Raw genomic sequence first — 23,202 nt, forward strand, 5'->3', positions numbered from 1 at the left:
TGCAATCCTTCCTCTGCTTGAAGCCTGTGATCTTCTTCATCCCTGACCAGACATCTCTGATATTGTTCCTCTGCAGTTTGTTCTCCAGCTTCTTCCAGTATGCCTCCTTGCTGTCTCTGATTTTGATCTTCAGTTGCTTCTGTATACTCCTCAATAATTCCCTGTCTCCCTCCTTGAAAGCTCTTTTGTTCTCATTTAGCAGATTCTTCAGTTCAATGGTGATCCAGGGTTTGTTATTAGTGACGCATCTCACTGTTTTGGTGGGAATGATGTTGTCCACACAGAAGTTTATATAGTCAGTGACACATCCAGTCATGGCATTGATGTCCTTTTCATATCCTTGGAAGAGAGTCATTCAATCTGTGGTCTCAAAACAACCCTGCAGGGCTTCTTCAGCGTCCTGTGACCATTTTCTCACAGTTTTTCTTGTCACAGGTTGCCTCTGAATAAGTGGTTTGTATTCTGAGCAGAGAAAAACAAGATTGTGATCTGATTGTCCCAGAGGATGTCTTGTTATGGACATGTATGCATTCCTTAAATTTGCATACCACAAATCCAATGTCTTGTTTTCTCTGGTAGAGCAGCTGACAATCTGTTGAAATGTTGGAAATGTGGCAGAGAGCGAGGCATGATGAAAATCACCAGATATAGCCACAAATGCATTGGGGTGCTGGGTTTGTAGCTTAGCGACAACGGAACTGATGGCATCACATGCATTTTCAGCAATGGCTGAAGGTGGAATATAAACAGTTGCCAAGACGACACTGGTGAACTCTCTTGGCAAATAATATGGGCGACAACTTATTGCCAAGAGTTAAACATCTGGGCTGCAGAGACGGCATTTCACTGAAACATGACCTGGTTGGCTCCATCTGTGTTGACAAGCACTGCCACTCCACCTCCTTTTCTTTTCCCACTCCTCTTCAGATCTCTGTCTGCTCATACAGTCAGGAATCCTGGCAGAGAGACGCTGGAATCAGGGATATGGTCCTGCAGCCACGTCTCAGTGAAACACATAACACTGCACTGCTGAAACTCTGGCTGAGTCCTTGAAAGGGCTTGGAGTTCCTCCATCTTGTTGGCCAGTGGTCTCACATTGCCCATTAGGATTGATGGAAGAGATGGTTTGAATTTCCTCTTTCTCTGTCTCCGATTTGCTTCTGTTCTGCACCCATGCTTCTTGAGTTTTAGCTCATTTGGGATTTGTGGCTTCAGTTGAGGTATTTTTTCAGCCTTTCCAATGTTAATCAGCTGCTCCCGATTGTAAACCAGCTTGTTGCCATGGTAACACATCATAACAAATGCTCAAAAAGTGAGAAAAGTAAAAGAACAGCAGTAAAAATCCTCCAACCTTCACAGCATCAGAAACAGAAAAGTAAAATGTCCCAAAAAAAAATACCATTTTTCTTGAGAAACTAGAAGAAAAAATGTCCAAGAAAAGGCAAAACTTACATATAGTCAACAGAGCTACTCCAACATGCAGCCACCCAGAGCAGCGCAGTTCTGGAATGAAATATGAATAAAAGTTAATCTTCCTTGAATCATAAATGACTTCACAGCTTAATAGGTTGGTATAATCAAATGTGTTGAATGAACAAGATGTTTAAATCCAAAGCGTTTTAATAATGTGTGCATTAATCAATGATGGGTCAAAATGAAAAATTTTCCTGGAATGATTCATGTCAGGTTTTAAATGACACCAGATTAATATTTGTTGATTTTAGAAATATAATCTATCAGTATATTCGTACATCATGGGATTATTATTAGGTTTAACATTTTTGCTCTACATAACTGTTAACATTTTCACTTCACACTAAGAAATAACCTTTAAGTATCTGAGTGAAGGCGTGAATCTCTGAGGTCTTTGGTAACGCCTTTAAAACTTGTCGAATTCTGATTTGTCTAAAATGTATAAACAAAAGTTGAGAAATACAGGAATCACGTCCTGATTCCTTAGTTCTCCAGCTGCCTCCTGGTTCGGCTGACCGGTGAGCAAGCATTTAAAACCATTCTCTCTTTAGACCCCAAGGTCAAAGCCTCTCTGCAACACTTGAGAGTGATATCAAACACAACAGCTCTTTTAAGAGCCACCAAACACCTCAAACGGGGAACGTCTAACCTGCAGACCCTGGTTGCATCTCATGGCTCAACCAGAAATCTGAAATTCAAAGGGAACTGGGATTCCTGTATCCACGACTTCCGGTAAATCACCACTCTGGCTGCGTTTTGTCTGGACCACCAGCAACAGGCACACAAAGGGTGTTGTCATGAGCCAGGGTGAGTACTCCTCATTCTCCTTACCATCTTTGAGTCTCTTGCCAGGAGAAGGAGTGCCCAGCTGTTCCTGATCAGCAATCAGCGGGGTGTTTCCTGCTTAAGGTGGTTGGAGGACACAATTCAATGCCGAAAGATTGCCTCAGCTTGGTAGTACCCAGCTGCTCGAGTTTATTCTCTAGTATCTCTAGGATTTATGTTCTTGTAGTGTTTTGCTCTAGGTATGTTTTGATTTTGACATTTTGCTGACCGCCAGGAGCTTACTCTGGATTGTTTCTTCCTTCAGGATTCCTGTGTTTGTTCTCTGGTCGCAAGCCTTTGGATTCTTACCTCTGGACTCCAGGATTTGGATACTCAGCACACCGACCAATTCACCGATCTCCATAACTCTCCTCTCGCATCACCACTCAGTGCCCCCCATCCACCAGGACGCCCCGCTTATCTCCACCTGTGCTCCCTCTCCTGCGCTCCCCCGGCTTTCAACCTGCTCCCTCCTCCAGCCAGCAACTCATGTCCTACAGTAAGTTCTGCTGAACAACTCTGACGAAAGATGGACTTCAGAAACTGAACCTTTGCTCACCAGTGTTCTCCCTCCTCCAGACGCTGAGCTGTCGTAGCATTACCAGCCACAGACTGTTCTTTGCATCTTCAGTTCCTTCTTTAAAAATAAAACTATTTTATTTTTACCCCGTTCTTGGTCTGTGTTGTGTTCTGCATGTCTTGGGTTAGGTACCTTCCCCCAAACATGACGGGTATCGTAGACGCTGCATGATGGTGTCGGATGGTTTTATGAATAATCTCTAGTTTATCAAGCCATACAACCAAACTGATTTTACAACCCAGACATCACAAGCTCTCTCAGATACGTACAAGGTTCTGCTAAAACATCTAGCTTACATCATTTCGTCTATTGTCTGTTACCTGTACAACCATAATTTCACTCATATTTTGTCATGTATAGTCATTAGTTGGAAAAAAATGAATTAGATTAATTTTTATTATTATATACTTGACTGTCTGAATTAATTTGTGTGTTCCCAGAATTGTCAAAGAACCTAGAGTAATCTAAATCAACCATTCAAAGATCAATCAGATTCAAATTTCGTATTTATATGGAATATCACATCTTATTGATCACCTAACAAATAATGTAGCAAACCCTCACCGCTACAGTGGAATGTATCGTATCCCATAAAACCATTTTTTATATACTGCACTGTAGTTAATTAAGCAGCAAATGAACATTCTTTGGACTCACTACTACAGATTTGTTTTGACATTTAATCTGTCTCACATTAATGATGCAGTAAAAAGTGTGTTCATTCAGAAACTTTGGTGATCTTTGCCTCATTTGTTTCTTAGGGGTTCTTCATACATTTTTAACCTAAACCACTAATATGAAAACTAAGCACATATTAAATTAGGTTATCATATCTTTGAAAGTCTGTATTTTATGAGCAAAGCGGAATTTGAAGAAACACTTTTACATTTTTGTTGCTGAATAATGATTGGGATTACGGCTAAGGAAGGCCCAATCAATTAGATGAATAGTAAATGGCCTGTGTTTGATATAGCGCCTTCTAGAGTCCTGGAACACCCCAAGGTGCTTTACAACACAATCAGTCATCCACACACACACACACCCTGGTGGGGATGAGCTATGTAGCCACAGCTGCCCTGGGGCACACTGACAGAGGTGAGGCTGCTGCGCACTGGTGCCATTGGGCCCTCTGCCCACCACCAGCAGGCAAGTGCCTTGCCCAAGGACACAATAACAGCAACAAACTGAGCGGGGCTTGAACCCACAAACTTCCGATTACAGGGCGAGCACTCAACTCCTGTGCCACTTTCAACCCTGATGATGAAGATGAAGGAAATCAGTGAGTGAATCAATTCATTATTGAACTAAAAAATCTGTGTTTTTCATTTGTTCTAGAAAGGACCATCTGAATATTTCTATCTTCCTCTTTAAATGAATCTCCTCCTCATCAGGGGCTAAAGGTTGTTCTCGAGGAAGCAGGGAGGCAGGTTGGCCACTCCTTAGCCACTATCTCCCTTTCTCTTTAGTGCCGTTGCCCTTTTTGTGTCTCCATCCATCTCTCCTCGTCCATCCTTCTCTACATCATCACTCGTTTTCATCCTTTGTTTCTCACGGTAACCCTCATCTGGATTTATACCTAGAGATAAAGAATAAAAATGGTTTCTTCTTCTTTTTATAATATTCACCCATTCTATCCTCTCAAACACACACACACACACACACACGTGCGCGCGCTCGCACACACACACACACACACACACACACACACACACACACACACATACACACAAACATTCCCTTTTGCTAGTGGAGCAGGGTGATGCAGGAGCGGCAGCATCAGCTGCTGCGACACATCCTGGCATAACTAACACACACACGGAAAAGGCAGGACGAGAGAAGGAGGAGGAAAATATAGGGAGGCAGGGAGGGAGGAGAAGGAGCCGAGGAGGAAGAAGAGGACATAACTCTGTCAAAGGACACTGGGGGACAGGAGTCCAGGAGCAGGACGAGGAAGAGGAGACAGACGTGAGACGTGCTGCAGCCATGTCAGACACACGTTTGCAAAGGAACGGCACGATGAAACCCCAGTAAGTAGATCTCCACCTCTATCTATCTGTACCATTTCTTCCCTACCATCACTCGTCTTCTCACCTGCATCCCTCCACCAGTCTTTCCTTCATCTGACAGGCTGGGTTTCCATGGGAACGGGAGCTCCGTCATGGTAAGGCTGCTGCTCAGTCATGACTGGAGAGGGGACACGCGGTACACCATGTACACTCCTCCTCCTCGTCTCCACGCTACATCTGGCCTTTCTGCACCTACACCTCCCTCCAATAGCATCTCACCTCACTGCAAACCAACATTTCTGCTGTGTCCTGTTTTTGCATCATTTTGTCTTTTATGTTAACTGATTGATCCAGATAAGCAGATGAAAATGAATAGATGGATGGATGTTAACTGACTGCTTGAAATTTCAGTTCTCAGTGTTCTCCCACTTTTGCTCCTTGCAGTGTGGTTTATGCTGTGTGTGTGTGTGTGTGTGTGTGTGTGTGTGTGTGTGTGTGTGTGTGTGTGTGTGTGTGTGTGTGTGTGTGTGTGTGTGTGTGTGTGTGTGTGTGTGTGTGTGTGTGTGTGTGTGTGTGTGTGTGTGGAGGATGAAGGCTGGTTCAGCCAGTCTATCAGCACAGTCCGCCATGCTGCAGACCCCTTCTTCCTATCAATTACTTTTTTCTTCAGTTGTTCAAATTTTTGATTTTTTTTCAAATAGAAAACAAAAAGATTATATAATAAAAAAAAAAAAGGTTTACAAACTTTTTAGCCACCCAGAAATGTGGTTTGAAAACGTGTGACACCAAACTTAACACATTGAGTAACATGACTTTTAAGAATCAGCCACTTCAGCTAGAATAAAACAAAAATATAAACATCTGCATGTTATCCATTTAAACCTTCCTTCACAGTTTCTTGAAACAAATATGGCAAAAAGTGTCACAAGAAATCATTTTTACCTTGACATCTGGAGATCTTTGGTTCATCTGGAATGTTTATCACATGAATCAAAGAGGAAGAACTTCCAGGTGATTGTAAACAGACACATTTAAAGTATCCCATGCAAAAATGTATAAATAAATAAATAAAATTAAGATGACCTTTTTTAAAAGTTCATGATTGTACATTTTAGCACAGGATATCATCAGAATAATCAAGAAGTAAAAATGCATTGAAGTAAAGCTTAAAATAGTGGGGCGCATACCTGGAGAGTGTTCCTGAATCTAACGTAGAGTAGGTAAGCCCATTATTGGTCCTCATGGATTTAAAATAAGGACTACATTTTACATGTCTTTCTTTATTTTGATTTTATTTTCCTTTTATCACAGACATGTTAAGTCTGATTTTGAACTGACTTGTGGAGAAGTGATGATTGTGATGCTGTAGTGAAACTGAGGGCATAGGAGTTCCTTAACATTCAGAGATGTGTAGCTCTTCTCTTTACTTTTGTGTTTAACTCATTGATAATGTGTGCCACATGCATGAGTTAAACATAATACTACTGGTGTGTCAGTGAACTCAAACTGAACTCTTTATTTCATCTGGTTTATTTTTAGTAAGAAGGGAGTTTAGAAAGCCTAAGAGTGAAGATAGAACATTTAAAGCATTCTAATATATTCTTAATACATCACTTTAATAATGAAAGACAGTATTTCAAAAAGGAACACTTAGAAGTAGCTGCAGGTATGCAAGCCCTATTTTTGCACATATGATGAGCACATTATGTCGTTCTGCAGAGCATGGTGATCATACAAACTTGTTTTGCATCTGTAAAAGGATTTAATTTTTGGGACATTGCACATTGTCAATTACTTCACTTGATCCACAACTGATGAGGGATTTTGCAGCTTACTGTCAACCAAGGTCCAATCAGTTGTCACCTGGCAATCTGAGTGACGAGGCAGAGTGTGTTTTTTTCTTAAAGCACCAGAATCAGAAGGGGAAAGAGCATCAAATAATGACACCATCAGGCTCTGCTGGTGCATCAATAATTAATGTTTTAATTGAAAAATGGAGTCGCTGTCGTCACGATTCAGTCGTCAGCATCTTGTCTTTGTCTCATTTCAAAGATTTGTATAATCCTGTTTTCTGTTTATTCCCTTATACAACAAAAAGATGAGGCAGTGTTTGTGGTCATGCTGCAGGCGGTGCATTTACTGATGTTATGCATTATGCCCATGTTTGGCTTAAAGAAAAAACAATACAAAAGAATGGATTTTGTCTTGCACATTAAAAACAGAAGAAATGCAGAGGGAAAGTTGTGTGATGCTTTTCTTTGTTTTTGCTTTATTGATGAATAAATCTCTAATTTACACAAATAAAACTAGAGAAGTCCAAGCTAGAAGCCCCTTAAATAAATATATGGAATTAAAAACGTATGCTTCTCTGAAAGTGGGAAGACTGTTCATTAGAATTGTACAAAAAAAAAAGCATTTCAGCTCCTGCAAACATAACATAAAGCAGTCAAAGGATATGTGTGATCCAAAGGAAAATGCTGAGGTAGTAATAAATGTGATGGCTGGAGACCTCTGATGCTCTTCTGTATGCAACTCAGCTTCTTCCAAGAATATCACATAGCTGCACTTTCTGTTTAAATTCACTGATAGAAACCTTTTAGACAAAACAGAGGTGGATGGAAAATACAATCTGAATGATTGGTTTCCTTTAACATTAAACAATATGTTTTTAAAATATTACAACATGTTAGTTTTCATTTAGCATTTTGTAAATTAGCTTTATTACAGTGAAACATGAAGACCGCCCTTGAAATGAATCATGAAGTTTGTTCACCTATGGTCATTAGTACTTGTAGAAGTTTTGTAATTGCTTTAGTGTAGTTTAGGAGCTTTTTTCAGGAATTTAGATGAAATTACATTCAGTTTAAAACTACCATTAGCTTTAATTGGATTACTTTGTCTCATCATCTTCCTTAACAACCTCTAGGTGGAGAAACAGGGCTTATTTATGACAGGATTGATCAGCTAACAGCTAGTCTAAAAGCCGAGATCAAAGTGAAGTTTGAAGTTTAGTTTATTAGGTCATTGCATTCCTTTAAACATTAAAAAAATAAAAAATAAACATTTCCAATGTATGTAAGCAACATGACCGAAAGTGCTATCATCAAACAAATCTAATCTGAAAGAAAATGAAAAAAATTACATAAAAATATATTTAAAAATAATAATAAACATCTATTTTACATTAAATGTTTAGCGGAGCAAGAATATCAAGTGATTTCTGCAAGACTTGACTCAAGGATTCACAGGAAGTGCTGCATTTAGCTGCTGCTGGTGAACTCTATCCTTGTAAGTAGCATAAATTAGCTGTAGACACCTAGAGTTTCATTGAAAACAAATGAAGTTTTTTTTGTTATCTTGAAGATGTTTCACCTTTCATCCAACAAGCTTCTTCAGCTCTAAAACTTGCGTCAAGAGTAGGGGCTTATGGCCCTTTTCCAACTTCACTACTCAGCGTGATTTCAATGAGTTCAGTTCAATGGTTGGGAAGCCTTTTCCTGAAACACTGAGTTTTTTTTCCCCCTAACATTTCATTACCTGCTCCGTTGTTCCTAGCGTACTGAGCTGTGCTTAAAATGTGGCGTCATCAACTACTGACTGACTGGCTAGGGGGTGGAGTCAGTCTAGAGCTCCAGAGCTTGCTGCCTGCAGCCATTTCTGGGTTGAGAGTCTGACAAAGAGACAGAGCAGAATATACAAGATTGCTGCCATTTTTGTGCTGTTTTGTGTTTCTTTGTGGCATACAGATCACCTCACCTCACATCAAATAACAAATAACTCATGTCAGATGAGGGAAGAGTTTCGCAAATCCAGTTAAAGATAAGATTGTCAAAAATTTAGTGTAAGGGGGGCCCATACCTGTGTTCGCCTTGGGCCCCCAAATAGTTAAATCCGCCAATGGAGGAGCCGTAGGGTTCATTGTTTCAACACCTACAGTGTAGCCTTGACTTGTTATGCCTCAGCCTGGCAGTTTCACAGAAACCTGCACCTTGAGTCATGTGACCGAAACAGTCCGCTTGCTGGCCTTGTCGGGGACCTGTTAGGACACTCATCCCCGGGCCAGCGACTCGTGTTGCCTTGATAACATTAGTAATAACAATGGCCTCATTCAATTCAAATCCCAGAGGCAAATTAGAGTTTCAGTACACACAATTCTGAGATCAGACATACATACATACATACATACATACATACATGACAACAACTGGTGACTGTGGTCATTCGCAACCCGAGTCGCGCTACCGCAATAGTGACTTCTGTTTCCTTATCAACACTTTCTTTCTGAGCACAACTTACAGAACTCCCTCACTCCACTCAAGTTTTAGAACTGAAGAAGCCTCTTGGAGGAAAGGCTTGAAATTAAAGGCCAGTTATTTTCAATTAAACTCTCAAGAGTATCATGTTCTAGATAATTGACAATCGACACCAACATTCTATTTCTCAAAGAAGAGGTCATTTACGAAGGTCTCCTCAACAGGTAAGATATAGCATTTTTACAATAGTTATGATCACCTAAAGGTTGCTATCAAGGTAACTTTGCTAAATGTTGACAAATACAGCGATCCCTTGTTTATCGCAGGAGTTACGTTCTAAAAATGACCTGCAAGAGACAAAATCAGCTACAATTTTTTACAAATACTATGGATGCTTGTAGCAAATGCAGCTTTTATTGTTGGGGTCAGACACACACACACACAAACAGACCAGAATGTCCATCTCTCAACAGTTTTATAGGGCTCAGGATCACAGGTGATTATGCGTCGCATTCTGGGATGTGGCAGACATGTTGATGGCCTTGCGAGGGTATACAAACCATGAAAACAAGCAGTACGTCACAGAGAAGAAGCAGATTTTGGAATAAAGGAAGTGTTAAATAACATGTTAAAATCCCGAAATGGATGCAAAATATACAGAGATACATTAAATAAAGACGTCGGGGACCGGAATGTGGACAAAAATCCACATTGTAAATGGTTTGGATCCATATGAAAGACCCAAGAGTGGAGCACAGATGACACCGCAGTTGCGCACAACGGACATTTTCGCCTATCTTATTTTGTGATGTGAGAATGTAAATGTGCGGATGAGAGGTAAACACTTCATTTGCTGGTTTTTCTAGTAAAACAATCAAAATAGTCATCCCATAGAAGAAGTGTAGCAGAAGTTGTGTTCTTTTTCAGTGCGCCCACATTAGTCTACTGGTATGTGTGTGTAGCCTGTGTGTGTGTGTGTGTGCATGTCACAGCCAAAGGAAAGAAATGTTGCGTAAAAAAGTACGTAAACTCTTTGTAACTTACCAGAATGAAAATATTCTAGAAGATGATGTCTGTTTGTCTTACAGCTACAATCCAAGTGAGCCGACGAGACTTTGTTAAGTTAAATACTTGGTCTCCGTGGTTACGCCTTCAAACAGGAAAACAGTGAAAAGTTAGCTCGTTAGATTTTTTTCTACTTTTATTCCCATGGCGATCACATGTTGCACCCCACAACACAGCAGCGATTTACCATGGTTGTATAAGAACCAATCGAATGAATAAGAGATTAAATGAAGCTGCTGGACCGAGACTGAGTACGCTGTTGTCAGAAGTAACAAACAACAAGAAAAGACTCATAGGCTGCCATCATGGCGGCTGCGTCGGTGATGATGACACGATCCCTAGCCATATTTCCAGCATGCGTGCATGGTTGAACAGTTTTATTTGCACACATTCACCCCAGCGTTTAAGTCTCTTGTCGTCATGAAGAGACTTGCGTCTCCTCCTCCTGCATATGAAGGCACAGCAGCACTGATTATTAACGCACTCAAGCCTTTGCACAGTGCGCTCTTTTTTCCTCCGCAGACGTGCGCGTCCCAGCGCAACGCCACAATGTTTTAAGGCTGTGTAAAACACCTCACTGCACACTTTTCCCAGACACCAATTAACATTTTCACACTTTTCTCTCTTGTTTAAACACTTTAAATGTTAAAATTTTTGCCCATTTAGGTGCAGAACACAATGCGCTGTAAAAAACAAAGCATGTAAACTTGTAGCAAAAATGTTCGTGACTGCGAGACTGCGAAAGGTGAACCACACTGTAGTGGTAAATTTTTTAGTTTACAAACAAATGATCATGACCTTATTTTTTTCATCAATTTGTTCTAAATATGAATATATCAAATGATGTGTCTAACTCGTAGACTTTGGCTAGCATGAGCCCCATCACATCAAGGGGAAATCTGTCATTGTAAAATAGATATCAACACATTTTTCATCATTTTTTATGCTGACTGAATAAACACACTCAGACTAAACTCAGCCTCCATCAGCTGCTTATGAAATATGAATGATGTTAAGGTCTGGCATCCTCACCATAACACCCCCCCCCACCCCCACCCCCCCCCACCCCACACACACACACACACACACACACACTCCTCCAATTGATGTTTTCTTTTTTCCTCATTTGCCCTTTTTCTGTCTTTTGACACCCATTTGCTCAATAAACCTTAAACTGCTGCTTTCCTAACCCAAAGCTCACATTTTCCTAATCTTAAACATGGTTTTAAAATTTAATGACTGGCATATGAGGACTTGATTTTTCATCCCCATAAAAAATATGGCCATACGGCGTGAACACATTTAGGTCTGCTATGATGGATTGTCCCTCAACCGCATTTTTACTAACTGAAGTGTGTGAAGACATTTCTGTACTTTCATACAGTAACTCACTGCAGCAGAGCGCAGTTTGCGCTGGATGGCCGGCTCTGTGTGTTTCAGTTATTTTAGGGAGAACTGAGATGTGGGAGAACAAACTCACAAGAAGCAGACAAAAACGATGACCACATTAATGTGGTGCGCACACACACACACACACACACACACACACACACACACACACACACACACACACACACAAAAGCATGTACATTAGCTTTTCCTAACTGGCTTTTTTTGTCCATATTTGCTAATTCCCACCTCCTTCAACTTCAACATATTGTAACTCTTATTTTTTCGTGTGTGTGTGTGTGTGTGTGTGTGTGTGTGTGTGTGTGTGTGTGTGTGTGTGTGTGTTTTCCTGCTTCTAGTCCACATCTGGAGGCTATTACTTCTGGGTTGGGGTGGTGGGGAAGGCTGGGAAGGGGAGGGGGGCGGTTTGGGCTGGCTGTGCAGTGAGGTCATCGTGTCGTTGTGGCATTGCAGAGGAACAATGATGCCGTTGTCTGCAATGACGACCTACCAGCATGGCTAACACCAGAACAACGGGCTGGAAATGAGGAAGAAAGGTGGGCATACTTTATCGGACACGAGGAAGGAGTCCAACAGACATTAGAAGAGGAAAACACGAAAATTAAAATAATTTAGGGGAAAGTTTGGCTTTCTTGGTCAGGGGGTTTAATTCAGCAAGTGCAGCCAACATGCTGGGGTTGTTGATGTTAGGGCTTAAAAAATCTCTAAACGATTTCAAATTTGAATGCTATCCACATAGCTGGCAGGCTACTCTTAGCGGTCTCATTCAAACTCTTCCCAAAAGGTGAAAATCAAAAGCAGGACAGGATTAAAACCTTTTCTCACTTTAAGTGCTCCAGCCTTCTTCCTTTTTTTAATTCTTCCCAAAAGATTGTTAACTGAAACTTCTGCCACTTAGTAGAGAGCGCAAGCTAGTTGCTAGCATAGCGGCTAATCACTATGCTTGCGTCTTGAAAAGTCATTTCAGTATAAGATAATTTTGTTTCTTGTTTGAAATTGTATCAATATTTTTAAATATCAACATATTGCCCAGCCCTATAAAAGACAAGTGTTTATGGGGTGGTGTCCTGATTTGGCTTGTAAAGCTCAAATGTAAAAACTGATAAGGTTACAGCTTCTGGTGTGATGGTGTAGGGCAGCACGTAATCCTGATGTACACAGATATCAAAATGAGATTATGAAACTAGTGGAAATCCCAGATCAGGACCCCCAACCCCCACAGGAGGTTATAGTTAATCATAAACCACATTCTGATCATTGAGTAGAGAGGATGATAAGGCCTAGCTGCAGTCTGACCTCAACCCCGTTATACATTTGTGGTATCAGCTTTGGGTGTACTGTTTCTGTCAACACAGCCACAATGGCTGATTGTGACAAATGCTGGTTGAGGAGTGGGATGCCATCCCACAGCAGAGTGTGATCACGGTGAACCTGGATGAGGAGCCACACTTTTAGGGCCGTAAATGGTTTTCCCACATGCCAGTTTATTAGTAGAATATCTTGTTGTTTACTAAATGACCAAAAAACATGATTTCTTTAGACTTTGAACATCCAGTCCAATAAACGGCACCAAACAAGAGTCAATAACAGAACAATCTGTTTGGCTGAGAATGTGTGGGGTATTTCTTTATGGGCACAGCCCAGAAATCAGCTTTGTTGTTTAACCCATTAATGCGTTTGTTTTTTTAAATAAGCTGCCCTTTAAGACAGTGATTCTCAACCTGGGATCCATGACCCCCTAAGGGAGTCTCCTCAAGCTTGTCTCTGATTAGATAGAGCTTACCAAGTTTTTATTTGTAAAAATTACATTTATAAAATCTGAATAACCCACCCGATGGTTAACAGTTGTAACTCTACATGTCTGTGTAAAGTTTTAATGAATCACTAATGTGTGTATATGGCTATATTGGACACAGACAAAAGTTAGGAGCCTGCTTTAAGGAGTAATAAACAAGTGTTTCAATGAGGTTTGTTGCCAAGCAGAATTGCTACAACAAAGATAATAATCATTACATGATTTTTATTCAACAATAATCATCAGTCGTCAGGGAGATCTACTGACACGAGGCCCCGGATTTCTAATTTTCATGGAGAAACGTAAAAACAAATAGTGGATCTGACAATTTGTCACCTTTAATTCTATCATTTCTCCTACCAATATTCATTTGTTCTGCATGTTTATTCTCATGGAGTAACTCATAGCCTGTTGTGTTAATGTGTGTGTGCTTAGCATGCTTCTGTTTTCCCACAGGAGTACGCAAGAGCTGCTGCTGTTTTTCCTTATATGGATGTGTGCTTGTGGAAGGAGGATGGAAAAACAGGGGAGAGAGAGAGAGAGAGAGAGAGAGAGAGAGAGAGAGAGAGAGAGAGAGAGAGAGAGAGAGAGAGAGAGAGAGAGAGAAAGAGGATGTTAGAGATAGACTGGAGGAAAAAAATCATTAAATAAAAGGATGGATGGGTAAAAATATTAGAAAATGATAATGAAATGAACAGAGGGACGGGTAAAAGAAGGGAGTTGAATGAGGAGTTAGGGAGTGATGAGTAAAAAAAATAAATGATGGATGGACAGAAGGCAGTGATACATCTGTGGGGACATTTTAGGAGATGGAAGCAGGAAATGAAAAAGAAATGGAAAGGAGGTGTAGCTGGATGGTGTGAAAAGAGAGTTAGAGCAGGATGGGAGCAAGATGTCGACCCTTATGGAGGAGGTCAAAGAGGTTCAAGAGCAAGAACAGGTGACAGTAATATCACAGGTAGCAGTGACCAAATTACACACACTTTCCTGTGTGTGTGTGTGTGTGTGTGTGTGTGTGTGTGTGTGTGTGTGTGTGTGTGTGTGTGTTTCCTAGCATTTTTTTAATCTTGATTCCCAGTTCATAATAAGCATCATTCTGCTTTTATTTTCTAAAGTCAAACTCTCCTTTTGGTGTCAGATGTTCACCAGAACATGCCTGATCCTTTGGAGAAAAAAATTCAAGTACAAATTTCTACTATGTAAAAGTATACCTACATTTTACAAACTTCCTTATAGGAAAAAAAATCTACTCATCAAAGTTTAGAAATATTATTCAAGTAAATACTTTTCTCCCTGTTGAGCTTAAAGTCATCAGAAAATTCCACTTAGAGACCAGACAGCCCTGGAATGAGCAACACAGCTAAACTTATATTTGAGGATAGTCGCTCTAGTATTTAAACAGTTCTTCATCCATAAATAAGAAGATTTAAATTCACAGTTTGTCCCACATCTAAGTCACATAGAAAAATACCCAACATGTGAATTTAAATTAGTAACTTTTCCTCAACTGCACTGCACACCTCCACCTTTCAGCTGTGACAAATGACTCCTCTACCTCAGTTTACCATGTGTCTGCATTTTCCCTTTCTCTTCTTCTCCCCCTAATTTCTTTTTTCTGTCTTCCCTCTTTTTACACAACCCCTTCTCTTCCTACTCTAGCTGCCCCATCCCTCTCTCAGCTGCTCCTCCCAGCTGTTTAATCACACATGGCCCATGCCTAAAGATGGGAGGAGAGGGGGGTGGTGGAGAGGAGGGGACAAATGGGAGGAGAGATTCTGAGAGCCAAAGAAAGAGAGGGTGACAGACAGACAGAGACAGAAAATGCAAGCAGTGGGTTGAGTGTGAGGCACATGGCCACTGAGTGAGAGATCTTTGGTTCTTCTCCCACTCTGGTTGGATGATTTCTGAGGAAAGACATCTGGATCCTTCTCCTCTCCCTCACTCCTCTCCTTCCCTCCCCTCTGTGTCTCTCAAAGCCTCTACTGAGGGACTCCGACTTCCCTGAAAATCTCACCTCTTGCTCTCCTTTCACCTCCCTCTCTCCCCTGCTTCCCCCTCAGGATGTCGTGTGAGGAGGCACAGCTCCACAAAGAGAGGCTGCAGGCCTTGGCGGTAAGTCCATGTATTCACTCCTCTTGTCCTTTATTTATGACCTTCAGTCTGTTTGTTTTACTGCCTGACTGTAAAAATCCCAGGGCCTCTGCTGTCACACATCCCAGCTTGAGTTTGTTCTGTCACTCACTCACTCACATCTAGATCCTTAGAGCTTCTTCACCACTTTTCTCTTTATTTCTCTCTTTTTCTTTGTTATCCGGTTTCTGCTTGATCAAATCAACTTTTAACATCAAATTGCCATCCCTTCAAGCAGCTGCACTAGAAAAAAGTAGATTTCGGCTTCACATCAAAGTACTTTGACAGAACTAAAGCCATAAAAGTCACAGTTGCTTCTGAAGTTCATGTGAATGAGTTTTCTTGGCTTCTGTTTTTCATTCCAGCTTATTTTCTACAATCTGTTGGAAGTCCATTGTGACTGTCTGAAGCAAACTCAAGTGTGCAAACACAAAACCTAAGATAAACCCAGAGCTGCATGTTTGTTTCTTGCATAAAGGACTAATTCTTGCCCAATAAATTCAAACATTAAATGTGTTGGGAGCCGTGCAGCATGACATCAGAGCCTCCTACACACATTTTCATCTCATAAAACAAAGTGATTTTTGTTGCACCAGTTGTCAACTGCCTCTCCAGCCTTCTGTGTAGCAGTTCTGCATTTGCCTTCCTGTTCTTGTCAGCTTTCATCGTTCATCTCTTTTTTATTTTTTTGAGTGAGTTTGTGGAAAATCAGGCCCGCTTTTTCCTCTCCTGCTTTGGCCAAACAGCCAATAATTTTAGATACTTTGCTGTGCGATGGTGGTGAGGATTATTTTTGGATACTCGCCGTTAAACGTTTGGACTTCAGCAACAGTTGCACCAGGGCTCGCTGCTTGGGACTAAATTTGGCGCCAGCAGGGAACCACAACATACCACACACACTTAGGATGCACAGAAGCAAGGGAACACATTCATCCGCTGACGTGTGTGTGTGGGGTGGGGGAGTTGTAGCTGCAGCAGATAGAGAAACTATTTTGGCCACATTGAAGCATGGCAGCCATACCAAGCTTCATGTGCTTGTTGAGTCAAAGGTGCATCTGATGTGAAGGAAAGGTCTTGTGGTTTCAGCATGTCTGCTTCTTGAGTAACCTTCATGTGTGTTTTGATTACTGTACTAGTTAATACGCTTTGGTTTGGTGCACAAAGCCAAGAACACTTGAAGCGTTTTTGTAGCTAAATGTTCTAATTGAAGCTGTTGTTACCACTTCAAGCAACATAAGCCCATACGGGGCTGGCTGAGTTATTAGAACGAGACCTTATCACATGTTCCAAGTACAAAAAGTAAACTCATTCTAAACTTCTTAAATGCAAGGGATCCTGGCATTGGGAAACCCAGCACTTCCGGCAGCAAAGTTGTTCCAAAGCAACACATTCTCACTCCCAACGCATCAGAAACAAATGATTGGTCAGTGATCCTCCGTGTTAGATCCCAATGACGAAAGTGCCCTTTTTCGTCACAGCTGGACCAAAAGGGTTTTGATCGACTGCAATTCCCATTGCAATGTAAAATTGACACAATGGCATGTCTGCTGGCGCTGCACCGAACCAGCACATTTCACCGCATCCGAACCTTAACCCTCTTACTATTTCTAACCTTCCCCTCACAGTGACCAAGCATGTCTGTCCCGTGCGTTCGGACTGAGAATGTGTTGGTTTGGGGCCCAGGCAAGGGGGAGGTTCCAAATAGCAAAGCGGGAAATGTTACGATTGGGTGAGACGGGAAGGTTAGAAATAGCAAGAGGGTTAAGGTTCGGATGCGGTGACATATGCTGGTTCGGTGCAGTGCCAGTAAACATCCCATCTTGTCAATTTTATGCTGCATTGGAATTTGCAGTTAGAGAAATCCCTTTTTTGTCCAGCTGTGACGAAAAAGGCACTTACGGCGTTGGGGTCTGACGTGGAGGGTCACAGACCAAGGCGTTTGTTTCCCAACCCGTTGTGAGTTAGAATGTGTTGCCCAAAAACATGCTAAATGTTTACCAATACTCTGCATACTAGAGAAGAAGCTCATCTAAACGATAGAAAAAATATTTTCTACCTCAACAAGACCAATCCCAACAATAAACTGCAAAATGAAAGAAATGTAAAAAGATGCTAAATACACATGTTGAGGTAAAACACACAAAAGTGACGATGCAATTTGATCCTATCCACTAAAACTGTTGCTTTAATTAAAGGTCAGGCTCTCCTCTTTCCAACAATAGAAATGCCAATACTCTATGTGCAAAACTCACTGGACCAGCAGCCAAAGAAGCAGCAAAACAAAGTTCAGTTCACAAAGTCAAAATTATTAATTCATTCTTACCTTTACTGGTTTATGGTCATAATCTGTGTTACAGTTAAACAGGGGCGGATTTAGGACTGAAGAAGATCCGGGGCTTAACACACACGCGCGCGCACACACGCGCGCGCACGCGCACACACACGCATGCGCGCACACACGTGACACGCACTAGTCAACATCATATATATTTGTCTTGTACCACATAATGTTTAATCTGAAGCTACATATTCAGCATATTCAGGGCAGAGTATTGTTCCTGTTAGTGTTTAGTGTGAGATGATAGTGAATATTCCCTTTCTTTCTCCAACAACTTTACCTGATAGTAAGCTAACTTTAGGCAAACCAGCAGCACAACAAATATTTTCAAATAAGACTCACAAACCTGAGTCAACACCAGTCTCATCAGAGCTGGGGTTCTGTCGTTGTACTTTTGGTCTAAAAAAACGTCCTTATATCCATCTTCACTCATGCGTTTCAGACAGACTGCAGAAGCCAGCTGCTGAAGGGCTTCTCTTCAGTCTCAGGTAAACTGTATACTGACTAAGTAGCCTAGTGGTAGAGTGTCTGCCCTGAGATCGGGAGAAGGAGGTTCGACTCCTGGTCGGGTCATACCAAAGATTTTGAGAAAAATGGGACCCAATGCCTCCCTGCTTGACACTCAGCATTGGATTGGGGTTGGATTGGGGGATTAAACCACCAAATAGTTCCCGAGCGCGGCGTGTCTGCAACTCAGGGGATGGGTCAAAATCGGAGAATAAATTTCACCACACACCTGTGTGTGTGACGACTAAATGGGACTTTACAAACTACTGCCAGCTGCGCCCTCTCTGTGTGACTTTGGTACTGCATGTTACTTCCGCGATTTAGATCCGGGGCTTATCATGAAAGATCCGGGGCTTCAGCCCAAGTAGCCGGGCCTAACGCCGCCCCTGCAGTTAAATAAAATCCACTCAGTTTGTGTAATTCATTGTTCTCAAGAAGTTACACTTCTTTTGTTCTTCTGAGTGATCCTGATGTAATTGATCACTCTGGGCTTTGGCACATTTTACACATGACCATTTCAGAGTATGGTCTCCAAAGAGTAAAAGTAGAAAATGAAATAGTGTCTGTTCTAACGTCTATAGCGCCTAAAATTCATTAGATCCTTAAGTAAAGCATTATGTATTGTGAGAACTTCTTTGCCACAGTTAAAAGGCTATTTGTACCTCACATAGTACGTCTTTGGTATTTTTATGTAATCTGCAAAATAAATGGGAAACAAAACTCATTTGTGACAGGTTGCTGGTAAAAAAAATAAAAATAAAAAAAGCCTAAAATGTGCCTGTAACTTGTCAGCAACCCTTTAATTCATCATTAATTAAGAACCATTTTATTATGTCTGAAGGACTCATTAGTCTGGGTTAACCTGCTTCACAAATTTAAAAAGAGATTCCTGCAAATGCAGGCAGAAAATAATCAGAAAATGTTTAAAAACTCAACTAAAGACCAAAGGAAAAAAAAACTAGTAATACCCATCGACACATATATATGGACAATGGGTTTCCATAGGCTCCAATAACACGGTTTTGAAGAAAAATGGGAGGTGGCCACCACCGCCATTTTGACCGTGTCACAGGTTCCGTCAAGCACAGACAATTCCACAAAAGGGAAGAGAGGAGGAGCTGAGGGTGGGGCTGTAAGGCTGGAATCAACTGACGACACCCGGTCGAACTAGCTACAAGCTAACCTGAAGCTAACCCAAAGCTAATGCGGAGGTGGGAGCTAAGCTAATGGAGGTAGCAACCTAGCCACAACCGGAGTAAACTGTGCACAACACCAGAGCTTCTGAGTCAGAGATACGCCGGGCTGACCGCTGGGTAAAACCGGGTGGAACACAGAGGTCTCCGAGACCTCCACAAGCCGGCAGCCGCACAGCAGACAAGCGCCGCTGCGATCTGAGATGTGCAGAGCTGCCGCTGGGGAGAACCGAGTGGAAAGGTTTCCATCCCAGAGCTCCACAAGCCATCAGCCCATGCAGCAAACAGAAGCCGCGATCAAACAGAGATGCACCGAGCTGAGGGGAGAAGTGGCGTATTTTGGCGGTTCTGGCTTGCAATAAGAACCAGCTGTCAGCCCGCGCAGCTAACAGAAGCCGCGATCAGACAGAGATGGACCGGGCTGCGGGGAGGGGATAAGGGTGGAAAACATCAGTCTCCCGAGAGCTCCACAAGCCGATAGTGGGAACCCAGTTCCACCAACATGTTATATTTCAACCCATTTTCTAAAGTGCAGCATTATGTTAAATGCACTGGGTTTTACCCTATTACATTTAAATTTCATGGTTAAACAGTACATGTTAAAATCTATGCTCAGCTCGGCAGTCACCTAAAATACATAAATATAATTTTACTTACCGAAAAAAATGAAGTGGAGACTCCTTGGATGCTCTATTAGTGCAATTAATGCCACATCAAGTCATTTTGTCCAACAATTACACAAATAATATCCAGACAAGAATACACAAACACAGAGACTCAAAATGCCGGAGCAGTTTCCAAGCCAGACTCAGGCTCTACTGAGGCCTTTCCACGGAGCTAGCTCTGTGGTCACGTGGGTCTGATGCTCATTAATTATACAGAATTTTAGGCTTTTAATACAGTTAAACAGAAGAGTGAGAAAAAAATTCACCCCCCTCAGAGTTGTCATGAGTGTAAACTAGATAATTTAAACAGAAAACATGTTTTGGTACCAGGCTGTAAACATGTTTATTTCTGCTGTGAAATTGGTATTTTTAACATGGGAGTCAATAAGGATTTGCTCGCTTCTGACACCAGGCCCCAGCGGATGAGGGTGGAACTGCAATTTATTTCACTTCCAGGTTTGACTCAGTTTCAGAACTGTATTGTGGGGGCTTGATCTTCACACATGCGTTACAGGCAGAGACTGCAGAAGAAGCCGGCTGCTGAAGGGCTTCTTCAGTGGTGGAGGCTCAGGCAGGCTGTATACAAACTACTGCCAGCTGCTCCCTCTCTGTTGGACTTTGGTACTGCATGCTACGTCCATGTTTTAGATCTGGGGCTTTTCATAAAACATTCGGGGCTTGAGCCCAAGTAGCCGGGTCTAACCCCGCCCCTGCTGACAACCATAAGGCACATGGAGGTACATAAATACAAAGTCAGGAACTGTCAGCTGATCAAACATTCTCAGGATTTTCCTAAAATGTTTCAATTTCTTCCTGCTGAATAATATTAAAATATCTGTTATGTATTTGGTTCGGTTTTGGCTTGTATGCAAATAAATATCCATCAGCTTTTCCATTAGAAAACCTCACAGTGAGATGTACTCATTTGTAGCTTCAGCCAGCAGATGACATGCTAATGATGTCATCTATAATTGATACTCTGAGATTTCATTGTCATCACCATTAGGGTCTGTCCTCATCAATACTTTAGCAGAACTTGAGCCAAAGTGGAAGCTTGTTCAAAGTCCAGGTCAAAATGCTGAAACTGATGAGAACCTGCTCCCGAGACAACAACCCAATCCAATGCAGATTATAGTGATCAGTAAATAAAGTGTGTGTAAATATATATATATATATATATATATATATATATATATTACTGATTTCAAATTTAAATAAGATGTTCGATTACTTTAGTGTTTTGTCATTAACTTGCATGTGTAATACACATGCAAAGTTACACATTGTGTATAAATGCTTTCTACCATTTATTTTATGAAACTCGTGAATTATTACAGTAAATTAACATTCAGCTTTTATTTATTCCCTCATTTATTTTCTGAACTGATCTAAATTTAACAGAGAGAGAAAAAAAGAACACAACAGAAACCTAAAAAAGGGGGGCAGACATCTAAATTAGCATTCCACATTGGGTAAGCCACTGATTAGTATTTGTTCTAGATAATAAAATTACTTTAATTGTCGTTAATTAAATAGCTTGGTTAGTCATCTGTCACATGAGCAAAGATTGCCCACTTACTATAGTAATTAAAGCCTGTCAGTTTCAAGTTGTGTTGTTACCATGGATACTAATTGGCCAAATTAAGGAGCAGTGTTGATGTCATCTTGTTAAATTCTGACTTAAGAGTGGTGTACTATGACTGTATAATTATCGCAGTAACATGGAGGACAGTCTGGTCAGAATTTCCCGAAAAACTTTATGTGTGCACGTGTGTGCGTGTGTTTGTGAATGGGTGTATGTTCACCAAAGTCTTGCAAGTGGCTCTTCACTCTAATTAACCATTGCACGTGTGGTCGTCAAACCGCAAGCAGAGTAGCAAAATGCAGACAGAAGTTCATGTGTTTTTACATGCACTAAGTTACTGTATCTAAAAAAATACATTCACAAAATACCCAAAATAGAAAAACTGACTTAGATCAATTAGCAAAAATATCTTTTTGGGGTAATGTTTGCTTCTTTGTGCATATTCTTTGAATTTCTGCAAGTTTTTTATAAAGCAGATCTTCACAAAATACAAACAAGTTTCCTTAAATCCGAGATCAGAGGTGCTGTTTTGCAGACTTTTTTGCAAGCTCTAGAGGGAAATAAATCTGAGTGAGTTTTAAGAGAAGGGAGGTGAGTGGGGCAGGGTGAAGGTAGGGTGATTGAGCTAAATGGTGGCGTGTGCTGAGATTTGTGGTTGTGGCATGCAGTGAAGGGTCAGGGTAATGGGCTGCACTGAGTGGGGGGCTGGGCAGCCTGCAGGCATTCACTATTTCAGCTTATGCTTCTTATTTACTTCAAGATGGACAATGGTTGCACTGAAACTTTTTTGTTAACACTTTAACAAAAGTGTTTTTCTCCTTGTTATAAATGTCTAGCAAGACATTTCTATTGAGTTTCCATTTTAAATACAGTCTAAATGGATATTTCAGCATTTCTTTAGTTCTTTAACCTCAAATGGCATTCTTATCCACTGTATTCTGTTTCATGAGCTAATGGCTCCAAATACAGCAAAGACCAAAGTTTCTGCCATCGCTGCTTCAAGCGTCTATCTTTTTTTTAATGCTGTTTTAAAGAATTGTAAATCTGCAACAAACTTTTCATTATGCATATATACTTTTTAAGAAATATTAGGAAGTCGGTGCAGATGGGACCCCTAGAGGCACCAGAAATGTTACATTTGCCTTAGGGTGATAATTTTTAGACTTGTAAACAATCAAAGAATAAATTATTTAAAACCAAATTAAAGGGGGAATCCTGAGGTGTCCCCTGGCCAGCTGAGAGACATAGTACCCCCAGCGTGTCCTGGGTCTTCCTTTAGGTCTCTTCCTGGTTGGACGTGCCCGGAAAACTTCACCGGGAAGGCATCCTAACCAGAATCCCGAGTCACCTCAACTGGCTCCTCTTACCCCAAAATTC

General features: G+C 41.2%; 1 protein-coding gene across 4 annotated transcripts in view; it reads left to right on the forward strand.

The window, feature by feature from the left end:
- Nucleotides 1–4,610: 4,610 nt before the first annotated feature.
- Nucleotides 4,611–23,202, forward strand: part of palm2akap2 (PALM2 and AKAP2 fusion) — a 114,672-nt gene continuing 96,080 nt past the window's right edge. For 2 of the 4 annotated variants that reach the window (XM_015976504.3, XM_015976511.3), the window contains exons 1-2: nt 4,611–4,905; nt 15,468–15,519. In XM_015976504.3, coding sequence (XP_015831990.3) covers nt 4,862–4,905; nt 15,468–15,519 — 96 coding nt within the window. In that variant the 5' untranslated portion in view covers nt 4,611–4,861. The remainder of the gene's footprint in view (nt 4,906–15,467; nt 15,520–23,202) is intronic. The other 2 variants (XM_015976517.3, XM_015976526.3) reach the window with 2 other exon arrangements.

This window comes from Nothobranchius furzeri, chromosome 6 (assembly GCF_043380555.1).
Source record: "Nothobranchius furzeri strain GRZ-AD chromosome 6, NfurGRZ-RIMD1, whole genome shotgun sequence".
NCBI classification, from domain to species: domain Eukaryota; kingdom Metazoa; phylum Chordata; class Actinopteri; order Cyprinodontiformes; family Nothobranchiidae; genus Nothobranchius; species Nothobranchius furzeri.